General features: G+C 37.1%; 1 protein-coding gene across 6 annotated transcripts in view; it reads left to right on the forward strand.

Annotated features, from left to right (window-relative positions):
* The window catches only part of LOC127797958 (helicase protein MOM1), a 121,600-nt gene that overhangs the window by 62,701 nt on the left and 46,738 nt on the right, over window positions 1-12,161 (forward strand). For all 6 annotated transcript variants that reach the window (XM_052331196.1, XM_052331197.1, XM_052331201.1 and 3 more), the window contains 5 exons: window positions 4,188-4,286; window positions 9,174-9,428; window positions 9,691-9,831; window positions 9,901-10,200; window positions 10,595-10,762. In XM_052331196.1, the coding sequence (XP_052187156.1) occupies window positions 4,188-4,286; window positions 9,174-9,428; window positions 9,691-9,831; window positions 9,901-10,200; window positions 10,595-10,762 (963 nt within the window). The remainder of the gene's footprint in view (window positions 1-4,187; window positions 4,287-9,173; window positions 9,429-9,690; window positions 9,832-9,900; window positions 10,201-10,594; window positions 10,763-12,161) is intronic.

Consider the following 12,161-nt stretch of genomic DNA (forward strand, 5'->3'; position numbering starts at 1 on the left):
TTAATGATACGCTCAGGTCTATGGTGAAAATGTTCTATTCTACTATGGTGGAACAAGCGGCAAAGAAGGTGAGGCTGCAAGAATTGGCACTGGAAGCCATTTCTAGAAAGCATGGGTTGCCGCCTAAAATCTATCTTAAGAACAACCAGCAGAACAAAGGTATTTTTACAGCTATCCCCAGTTTGCAGCAAAAAGCTGATGAATTTCCCGCAATGGATCAGGAAATTCAGGAAGTAAAAGATAATTTGATTGAGGAGATCTGTAGGGAAGATGAGGAAGTCAAAGATGTTGTGAAATCAAGAAGGGATATGGTCACAACAACTTTGGATTTTGAAGACTTCAAGTCTGCTTCTCTTAAAGAAATAGGTACTCCTCCAATATTTGATGACAATACGAAGCTAATTTTTGATGATCTACAGAGTAGAGCCAAAGAGGAGGAAGAAAAAGTAGTTAGAAATGTCAACGTGTGGCAAAAGATTTTGTTGGTCTTTAGGGCACTGCAATCACAGTAGATGATATTGTTGGATATTTCTTAGCCGCTGAAGATGCAGAGGAGTTGGTGTTGATTTTAGTATAGAAAAATAAAGGAGGTACTTCAAGAGAGCTTGAAATACCTACTGAATAAAGAGATGTTGTTTTCTCTTTCATTCATTGGATAAAGCCAAGAAGGAGAAAGAAAAGGAGGCCAAAGTGAGTAAGGGAAAAGAACAAGAAAATGCGAAGAAGAAATTAAATTGTGAAGGCTAGAATTGGATGAAGAACAGGGGACAGCTGCAAGTTCTTGGGGACAAGAACTCTCTTAAGAAGGGGGGAATTGTCATGACCCAAGGACAGTAGTTGTAATTGTACCGGAGTTTGTTAATTTGTAGTTACTTGAGTTTGTTAGTGTGTTAGTTGATTAGTTGGTAATAATTGCAAGGATGTAAACAACCTATAAATAGGTTGTTGAATGGAGAGTAAGGGCTATCAATGAATTGAATGAAACATTCTGTTTTCCTTCTCTCTCTGTCCAAACCATCCCTTATCTTCTCAATTTATCCCTCTTTTTGTTCTGTCTACTTCCTCTATTCTATCATTTCTTCTTCAATTTCTTCCAAAATCTCACTCTAAACCCTAGTAAACCCTAGGGACGTGACAGCCAGGTGGAATATTTGGGGCACATAATATTGGGAAAAGAGGTTAGTATGGATCCAAGAAAGGTGGAAGTCATGTTGGCTTGGCCCAAACCTACCATGGTGAAGGCATTGAGGTGGTTCCTGGGGTTAACTAGATACTATTGCCGGTTTGTAAAGAATTATGGGGTTATCAGTAGACTCCTATCTAAGCTTTTAAAGAAGGGAGGGTTTAGTTGGGGACAAGAAGTTGAGGATGCCTTAAGAGGCTAAAGGAGGCTATGAGTAAGGTTCTTGTCCTTGGGTTGTCAAATTTTAGCAAACCTTTTATTTTGGGGACAAACGCATATGGGACAGGTATTGGAGCAGTCTTGATACAAGATGGAAAGCCATTGGCATTTCTAAGCCAAGTCTTGGGCCCTAGACACGTGGGGCTAAGTATTTATGAGAAAGAGTTCCTACCTGTACTGATTGCTATTGAGAAGATGAGGCATTACTTGGAAGGGAACCGGTTTATAATTAAAACTGATCATGAAAGTTTGAAATTTCTGTTGCAACAGGAACTGCATAATCAATTGCAGAAGAAAGGAATGGCCAAACTAATGGGGCTAGACTATATTATACAATACAGGAAGAGTAGGGAAAATGTGGCAGTAGATGCCCTTTCAAGGTGCCATATGGAAGGAAGCTCAACAGTTATAACCACTTAGTTCCTAAGTGGTGCCAAGAAGTAATGGCCAGCTATGAGGGGGATGAGAAGGTAAAGGTGTTGTTGGAGAAGTTTGCAGTGGGTACTAATGATAGGGATGGGTATGCCTTGGTGGAAGGAATGTCGAGGTACCTAGGTAGACTTGTGACTGGGAACAAGGAGGCAGTCAAGAGAAAGATCCTGCAGGCTCTACATGAATCGGCCTTAGGGTGACATTCTTGAATTCAAAATACCTACCATCGGGTAAGGCAACTATTCTATTGGTCCAGGCTCAAAACCGAGGTGAAGGAGTTTGTATTGGCTTGTGTGACACCTGTAAAAGGTGTAAGTATGAGACTGTGGCTTACCCAAAACTCTTACAGCCTTTTCCCATTCCTACCCAAGCATTGGTCAATATATCTATGGACTTCATTGAGGGATTGCCTAAGTCAGAAGGGAAGGACAATATACTAGTGGTTGTTGATAGGTTTACAAAGTTTGCCCATTTCATAGGACTTACTCATATTCCTATACAACCTAGGAGGTGGGTAGGATCGTTTTGGATCAAGTGGTTAAATCACACGGGGCTCCTCAATCTATAGTGTCAGATCGTGACAAGATCTTCACTAGCCTATTGTGGCAGGAGCTAATGAAGGCTTTAGGCACCAAGTTGAACATGTCCACAACCTATCGCCCCCAATTGGATGGACAAACAGAAAGGGTGAACCAAAGCTTGGAAGCTTATTTAAGGTGCATTTGTTTCTTGCAACCCAAGGGGTGGCATAGGTGGTTATCCCTGGCTCAATGGTGGTATAACTTCAACCATCATACTTCCCTCAAAATGTCACCATTTGAGGCGTTATTTGGATACAAACCACCTATCTTACCAGTTGTGGGGGAGTACACTACTGTGGCAACAATTGAGGAGTATTGGCTGCAGAGAAAGAGGTGTTGCAGCAACTGAAGGAGGAATTAGCTTAAGCTCAAAACAAAATGAAACAATTTGCTGATCGAAAGAGGAGTGAAAGGGAGTTTTCAATAGGGGAGGAAGTGCACTTAAGGCTGAGGTATCCTCATCTATGGTCCAATCACATAGGAACCAATGTCCAAATTGAGCCCACAATATTATGTGCCATTTCAAATCATGGCTAAGATTGGGAGGGTGGCTTATCGTCTGCAGTTGCCTGAGAGTTCATAAATCCACCCTATGTTTCACATTTCTCTTTTGAAGAAATCTGTGGGGACACTTGGTGAGTCTTACATTACCCCTACTCCCTAAATAGGCTAACAAAGTTATGGACCCTGAGGTCATATTAGACTGATGTGTGGTGTTCAAACAAGGGGCACCCCTCATACAAGTTTTGGTGAAATGACAGAATAACCATGCAGATAACACCACCTGGGAATAGTTACTTGACCCCGATCTGTGAGCCTTCTCAGCATTTGGTGAGGACAATAAATTTGTTTTCCCGGGGGGGAGGGGAGTTGTCATGTGAATTGCCATGTGATTTAATTTTTGCTGCTATGAGTCTATTACATCTAAAGGGTAACCACATGCAAGTGGTTACAACCATAGAAGAGTGTAGAAGCTGGTTGTTAGAACCATAGAAGGATAAAGAAGATGCCTTGGTGGGAGATCCTCCCTTCCAGCAACTTGTATAAAACCCCATTGATCCTCTCGAATTGGGGCATCGAGGAACTAATGAGAATTTCCATCTTCTCCTCCTCTAATCTCTCTCTCTCTCTAATTCTTCGTCCTACTCCTCTGTTCTGCTTCTTGCATCTTCCTAATTCACACCGAATTAGGAGGAATCCATTGTCAGGCTTAGGCTGTGACATCTCTGTTGTGCTTATTTTGTCCTAAACTTGGTTTGGGCTTTCTGGAGCTTGTGGAGGTATCTGAGAGCTGAAGTTCCATCAGAAATGTTCTTTCATGGCATGCTTGTTTGGATTTTTGTTGGTCTAATTTTTCCTGTTTATATTTTGACCCATTTCCAGTTTGTCTAAGCTGTCCCCAACGTTGAAGGTGTTTCACCTTCAATCAACTGACAGGGATACTACTTGAAAACCCATGGCGCATAACTAAGACATGAGTCAGACTCCTTATCTGACTTTAAAAGATCCTGGATTTCTTTTGAGCAGGATTGGCTTGTGGTCAGAAGGTGTAGAAATCTGATTTTTGTCCCCTAGTATAATACTGAAAATTAGGAAATCAAGTCTATCTTCTAGAAGTCTTTGGATGCAGTTCAATGATCACTAAATAGTTTTCATGTTAAATGCAGCAGTTTTATCGTTTATATGAGCAATTTTTGTTGTTTTCATGATTATTAACTTCTGGCATTTATTTCCATGATACTGGTTTATGACATGTTATGTGTACACTGCAGATTAAGAAGAAACTTCCAAAGTTGAGTACAGGAAGCTCACTTAACAAGTTGCGAGAATATTGGCACAAAGGCCAGAATGCTATTGTTATCAATGATCAGGTGATGTAATATAACCAGTTTTCATATCCTTGTTTCATTTGTTTAGTTGATGATTTTGTTTCTGCTAAACATATTGGTAAGCAATTATTTGTTGATTGGATAAATGAAGCATCACATCTCATAAAGCATTTGGTAGTAGTTCTGGTGCAGAGTGAGATGAAGAATCAGCAAAAGCAAGTGCAAGATTTGGGCTAAAACAGCATAAGATCAAATCTTGAACAAAGATCTGATAATTAGGGTTTAAGATAAGCTAAAAAATTTAGAGTGAAATGGCTGCCTATAAAGTATCTTAGAAGGCTATAATAAATCGTGGCCGTTGATCACAAAGATATCCTACAAGTTTAACCATCCATCTATATTGAAGAAATCCATGTAACATTGTGAAAAATCTTATTTGAAGTAGTATCCCTGTCAATTAAGGAAATCCTTGTATCATAACCATAGTATATCACAAAGAAATCCTTCCATCCAAGTTGTAAAAGCTTTTTCGTCTCAATGTAACTTCTTTTTTAGAATTTTTAGTTATTGTTGCAAAAGTTTTGGTGAGTGTTTTACATAGTTTTCATTTTCCTTTATAGAGGGGACTCTATTGTAGCTGTTCTTAACTTCATGTCCATACCATTGTGGATCCTTGTCATACCCCTTCTAGTGTGACTGACCATGAGCCCTAAGCCAAGACTTAACATTTCATGAAGCCTACTATCCATCCATCTTATTACCATGAAAAATATCCAATGTTTATAAAAGAAATAACTAAAACAATAACCACTACCATCCTTAAGGTTTACATAATACTAATAGAATTAACTGGAAATAAAATATCCTAAGCTAAGTCCGCTAACATCCCCCCAATTTAAGTCCCACTCTAATCTTGCTAATACTTGCTCAACTGAAAAATGTTAGGGAGAGGGGTGAGCTTAAAGCCCAATGGGGCTTACCCCACATAATAGATTAATATCCAAAATAAAGAATTTCATGCATATACAATAAAAATAGATTTCAATTTGAAATGTTCGTTTGTATTCTCAATGCCACAACATGTATCAACAATAAAAATCATGTCACACGGGATAGTTATCAAATTTTTGTAGCATGTAGAACATTAAATAATTATTATGACAACAAATATTTCAATGGGTGGTATAGCTTGGATTATTTAATGTAAGAGGACCCAATACTCATCTCGTATCTAGCCAATATCCCTAATTCTTGGGATAGATCAACGTACGTAGTAACGTAGTACTCTTTATGGGTCTAGGTATTACCCTTGATTTTTGATTTTCACCAATACAAAAGGTAACCTAGTACTCTTCTTGGATATAGCCAATAGCCCTTTTTTCCTGGAGTCTACCAATTGTCATGTACCTAGACCTTAAGACTTGTACATTGAGGGGTAGTTATAGCTGCAAAGAAGTTGTACCTAGCTGTAAGCATTACAGGTTGTACTTGGAGAATGGGTAACCGCTTTTGGTGCCAATCTCTTGCTGTGGATCAGTATATGAGAACTGACCCAGCCATTTTTCAAATAATTGAATATGTGAAAAATAAACTGTTCTTATATTTTACATAAGTGATACAGCCCCATTTCTGGGGTCTAAGATTACATCATAGGAAAGATTTACACTTGCTAAAAACTAGGAAAGATGTGGCTGTACAAACATAGGAAAGGTTGACTATACAAGAAGAGGAAAGTATCCTAAAACTGATTAGAGGATAATTTTAGCAGTTTCCAAGAAACTAAAGATAAGATTAACTTCTAAACTAAGGATGATTTGACGTCTACTGCCGCTGCTGTCATTCACCTTCATTGTGACGCCGCTGCTGTCATTCACCTTCATTGTGACTTGCTGCCACCACCACCACCACTTCTTCTTCTGATTTGAACCCAGAAGATCTGGCTTTTGGGAATGAAATCAGATCTGGATTTTATCTTCTGCTTCTAATTTTTCTAGTGGAAATGAAATTAGATGGACCCACCAGATCATTTGGATGAAATGAACCCAATGATCTGCTGGGTTCATCACACAGGTGATTTAACACCCCAGCAAATCGGTGGAGTGTTGAATCATCCCCAACACACCCAGTCTTCGAAGCCATCATTGAAGCTTTATTTTAAAAAAAATTTATATAGGCATTATATGTTTATGTTTGTATATTATATATAGTATTTTTACAATGTTTGAGACTTTGAGTTTGAACTTTGATGATGTTTATAGTTTAGAATTTGCGTGATGAATGAATCAACTTTGATGTTGTTAGTTTAGAATTTGAAGATGATGAATCATGAATGATATGCATGGGTTATTATTGATAATTTGATAGTTGTTTATGATTTTACAAGATTTTGAGTTTTTTTTCTAAAATGTGTGTCTCGCTTCGCAAAAACGCGCCTCGCCTCGTGCACCTCACGCCTCAGGCTCCAGGACCCTTTGCGCGTCGATGTGCCTATCGCCTTTTAGAACTATGAGTGGAACTGGAACCTATGGCTATCTTGGACAAACGAGCTATCTACAAGCAAGGAGCCCTCTAACCCAGGTGTTGGTTAAATGGTCTTCCCTATACCCTGATAACAATACATGGGAGTATTTGCCCAATCTTCTCAAGCAATTTCCCAGTATTGCTAATTTACTTGGCATTTCTTGAGGACAAGAAATATTTTGAATGGGGGGAAAAAGTTGTCATGTACCTAGACCTTAAGACTTGTACATTGATGGGTAGTTATAGCTGCAAGGGAGTTGTACCTAGTTGTAAGAATTACAGGTTGTACTAGGAGAATGGGTAATCGTTTTTGGTGTCAATCTCTCGCTGTGATTCAGTATACAAGAACTGACCCAATCATTTTTCAAATCATTGAATACAAATGAGAATTCTCTGGTTTTCCCGCCTCCAACACTCTCTCTCTCGATCTTTCCTCTAATTCTCTACTCTTCCCTCTCTTTCTACAAAACCCTCACTCTCCCACCTAGTTCTCACCCAATTCGGTTGAGAATTCTCTGTCAAATCTAGGATCTGACACCCATGTACAAAGTTACGACGTTATGTAACCATATGTTGATATTATCACAAAAATCTTTTCATGTTCCACAAATCCACGTTCTCAATTTGTTTCCAAATCACCAGTTCATTTATATGTATCAAGTAACAAAATTGAGAACATATATCATGTCAAAAAATATTTTCAATCATGCATGGGAATAATTTTCAAAATATATGCGATTGCAGAAATAGTCACTTTATTCCATTTGCTAAGAAATCCAGACAATATAATCTGATATCCTTTATATATCAGAACTCTTATTGGTCTTGACGAGTCTTGGTAAGTCTTCTTCCTTTTTTGCTTTCTCACAATTTCTTGTTTCCTGGTTTAATTCCTTCTCTAACCTGGTATTTATAACCCTTTTAAGGTTTATTTAAATCCTCTTTAGTGTTGGATTCAATTTCTCCTTTTGTTCTAATTCTGCAATTAATCATAATCCTTATCAAAGCCTAATCAAATAATACATATGTTTTCCTTATGATTTATCCCGAAATATTACATCTTAAATCCTAATCCCTTTTCAACAAAGAATTGGTTTGTTTCCAATTTTGGATGAACAGTGCCTCTTCCTTAGAAATGGATTTGTTTCCATTTCTTTAATTAACCCGTACCCTTCTCAAATCTTATTATGATGTATCCATATAATTTCCTGATTTGCCCTACAATTTTTTCTCTAGCACTCAATTCTAATCCCAGTGACATTAATGAACAATTAGTAATTCCCATCTGAGTTAGGTTCACAAATCCTATCTTGTTTTGGATTTTGTTTTTTATTTATTATTATTTTTAAAAATTCAGGTGTTACAATCATTATCCAAGTGTTCACATGTATGTTTGTGTGCATATTTACTTTGTTTACCCTTCCCAATACGCTTACCCCTCCTGGTGGGATTAACCCTTGTGTGGTGGTAGTGTATACATTTTCAAGCATGCTTTTATCTGCCCAATTATTGATGGAAACATCTTTTGCTATTAAAGATAAAGATATACATAATGCGATCAACATTAATAGTATGGTACATATAATAATAAAAAAGTTAGAAGTACTTTTTTATTTTTATTTTTTTCCTCAAAATTTAAGCCTTTTTTTGTTCTCAAATATTTCTTTTAAGCAAAAAGGAAACTGGAGTAATGTTAGATATTTCTAGAAGGGATTGGTTCACCTTGTCATGTCAGAATTTGTTGAGTGTTTTGGTGTATCTTTGTGTTGATATGGTGAGTTTGAGTGATTTCTGTTATATAGCTGTTGGAAAGTTGAAATTCAGCATTCCCATTGGCTTTTCATGTCAATTTGGTGGGAAATGAAAAAATTTCAGACCTTTCGCAGTGTGACGTTTATTTTATTCCATAATGCAGAATAACTCCAACGGTTCCCTTATCACTTCTTTAATTTGTTTTGTGTTATTTTGTTCTGTTTGGAAGTTCACCTGTTTTTGTTAGTTTTTATGGCTGCATTTACCCTTGTAACATTGTGAAAAATGAATCCCCTTACTGCTGTGCTGGGTTGTGAATTTTGGTTGGTGTTAGTTATGCAAGTTGGTGGCCTTGTCTACTTTAATGTGTTCATTGTGGGTAATGGCTTATATTTCTGTTGTTTGTCATTTAAGCTTTATTTGTAGGGTACTTCTATACACAATCGTAATAAGTGTACGTGGTTAGGGGTTCTTTCATAAGCCATTTTACTCATTTCTCTCTCATAAGTGTAATGTGGTTTCTCTCATAAATCACTTGCGGATTTCTTTTCTGCCCCCCACTTGTCTTTATTCTTTCTTATAGTTATTTTTCTTTTGCTGGAAATTTAAGCATTTCACATACTTTAGAAATGGATCTAACTGTCCTTTTATCTCCAGGAGCGAGTAACCAATGTGGTCTTGTTTATTCTATCCTTGCCATCCAGTGGTAATCTGCCATTCCTCATCATCTCAAGTTCCCTTGCTCTTTCCCTGTGGGAAGCTGAGTTCTCACGCTTGGCGCCATCCACTGATGTTATAGTTTACAGTGGAAATAAAGATAATAGGAGAACTATCAGGAGATTTGAGTTTTATGAGGAAGGGGGTTGCATCATGTTCCAAGTGCTTTTATCCTCAGTTGAAGCTGTTGTTGAGGTACATCTTTGGATATTGAAAGATTTATTGCTTTTGAGGTTTCTTAAACACATTACATGCATTAGTTGTCAGTGTTAAGTTGAGTTAAAAGATTTTATTTTGATTTTTGTGCTTAGATTCTTCTGATTCTCATGGAAATGAGATCTTTGACATTTATTGTTGCTAGTTTCTTTCAGTTTTATTTTGTCTGGGAGAAACTTCTTTAGTGATTTATGTGTTCAATTGCCAAAGCATCTACATGACGCTTGCTATTGTTTTGCAGGATCTGGATGCGATAAAAGGCCTTAGATGGGAAACTATCATAGTTGATGAATGCCAGGACAGAGGGGTATCAAAACATTTTGATCAAATTAAATGGTTGACTGCTGAAGTTAGAATACTCCTTTTCAACAATCAATTAAAGGTGAGGCAGTCCTTTCCTTTTTATACTAGTTTATGGATGTGACTGATAACAACCATATTGAATTTACAGGATTCTGTGGCTGAACATTTAAGTCTGCTGTCATTGCTCGATTCAGTTGGTGATGTGGACTCTGGGAATGGCACTAAAACTGACTTAAATTATTTAAGGAAGAGATTATCACGGTTTATTGCGTATGACTGCAAACCTGACTCTTCTAAGTTTGTAGAATATTGGGTTCCAGTTCTGATATCCGATGTGCAACTTGAGCAATATTGTCATGCTCTTCTTTCGAATTCTACATCTCTTTGGTCAAATTTGAGAAATGATCCTGTTGGGGCTCTTCGTGACATTCTTATTTTTACACGGAAGGTTTGATTTGATATCCCTACATTATTGCATACGAGCATGGCATTCTTTCAACTGTTGTACATTGTTGCACCTTTTTTCTTTGTATGTACATATTCTATGGTTATGCTCCATCAATCAGATTCAGAAAGCTGACTCTGTTGCAGAAACTTTGCTCCAGTATAACTAATTTTTGTCCCCTGCCTTCACCATTGCTTCCTTGCTCTTTGTTCACTGGCTAGAAAAAGACATGTAGTAGCTACTGCTGAAATAATTGAACTTCTGTTGTATATTATCTTGTCCTGTTTGTAATCACATTTCTATTAAAAATAGAGGCTTGTGGTTTACTGTAGTTGCACAAGGACTGCCTTTTGTTATCAACCTTTTGAGGCATTGCTTTTGTGATTCTTCTTGATAGTGCTGTGATCACCCCTACATTGTGGATCTATCTCTTCTAAACTTCTTAACTAATGGTCGTCCTGAGGCTGAGTTTATGGATGTGGGAATAAAAGCAAGTGGCAAGTTACAACTTCTTGATGCAGTACTTTCTGAGATTAAAGGGCTAAGGGTAGTAATCCTTTTTCAGGTACCTGATTTGGTTATTTTTTTATTTTAATTGGCTATGAATTCTGCATGTTTCTTGCTCACCTGTACTGTGATGAATTAGCTGTTTTGGTTCTTATTTTATTTTAATTGGCTATGAATTCTGCATGTTTCCATGTTCTTTTCTTTTTAGTATTTGTTCAGATATTCACCTGATATCTTATTTTACTGTGAAAATGATTAGTTGATCAAGCATTTACCTATGTTCCCAAATGGACAAACTCTATAAGGTTCAGCAATGATTAGTTGTGGTTAGGGATCACAACAGGCAGGCATGGATCAGGGACTCTTGTCCCTATGTCAACCCTATGTGCAATCCCAACCACATCCTGACCCTTTCTGTAACTCAATTGCATCCCACAATGTAGAAAACCTACCCTGCCCTGCTCTTAGTTTAAGCCAAATATTAAAGAGGTGGTGTGCAAAGAAATGAAAAGATTTTGCAACTAGATTTACTTGTATATCATCGATCAAACTTCCCAATGTATTCACATTTTGAAAACCTTGAAGCTGTTGCGCGAACTCATTAAAATGAGTCAACAAATTAAACAAAACACGTAATAAGATTACACTAAGCATGGATATGGGAACACAAGGTGCACAATACGCCACATAGACCATGCTGAAATGGAGGTTCTGCAAAATTTAGGGCATTGCTTGGTGGGCATGGTGGGGACATACAAAAATATAATTTTCAATGTCTGTGTATAGTAGTTTTTGTTAAATAGCAAAAACATGCTAGATAATAATAAGGTTAACAAGATACATGTTTTGATTAATAGTCTTATATCAAAAAAATTAAAACAAACCATCAAGCATTAGGAAAAGTTTGTTCCATCAATTCTTAAATTAAGGTCTCTTATTACGATGCATCTGAATAAAGTTTACAATGGCATCCATGGAATTGCATATTTGCATTTTAGAATCACAATATATGGAGTTATAGATTTAATACAAACAAATTTCCTCTCTAACTTCTTGGTGTAAAGTTTACAATGTATAGTGCATAGTTTCCCTTCGCTTAAATTATCAATAAATTGGTATTGGTTATTATAGAAAGTTGGATTTTTTCTTTTTTAGTGTATGACATCATAAGATGGCTTTTGAAATGGCATTTGCCCAAACAAGAATTAGGTGTGTGTGTGAGAATGAATACTTGTTGTTTCCTTGATAAACAACTATCTCCCTCCCTCCCCCGTCTCTTGTTGGGGGATGGAATTGATATTTCTTTATGCCCTTTTGTTCCCTTTTTAATTAAATTGTCCATATTAGTAAATGAAATTCACTCTAGAAGCTTTAAAAAATTGTTTTAAGACCCTAACTAATCCCACTTAAGAGGAAGATGAAGATGATGATGATGAAGGTACAGCCTGCTAGTAGTG

Source organism: Diospyros lotus, chromosome 3 (assembly GCF_014633365.1).
Source record: "Diospyros lotus cultivar Yz01 chromosome 3, ASM1463336v1, whole genome shotgun sequence".
In the NCBI taxonomy this organism is placed as follows: domain Eukaryota; kingdom Viridiplantae; phylum Streptophyta; class Magnoliopsida; order Ericales; family Ebenaceae; genus Diospyros; species Diospyros lotus.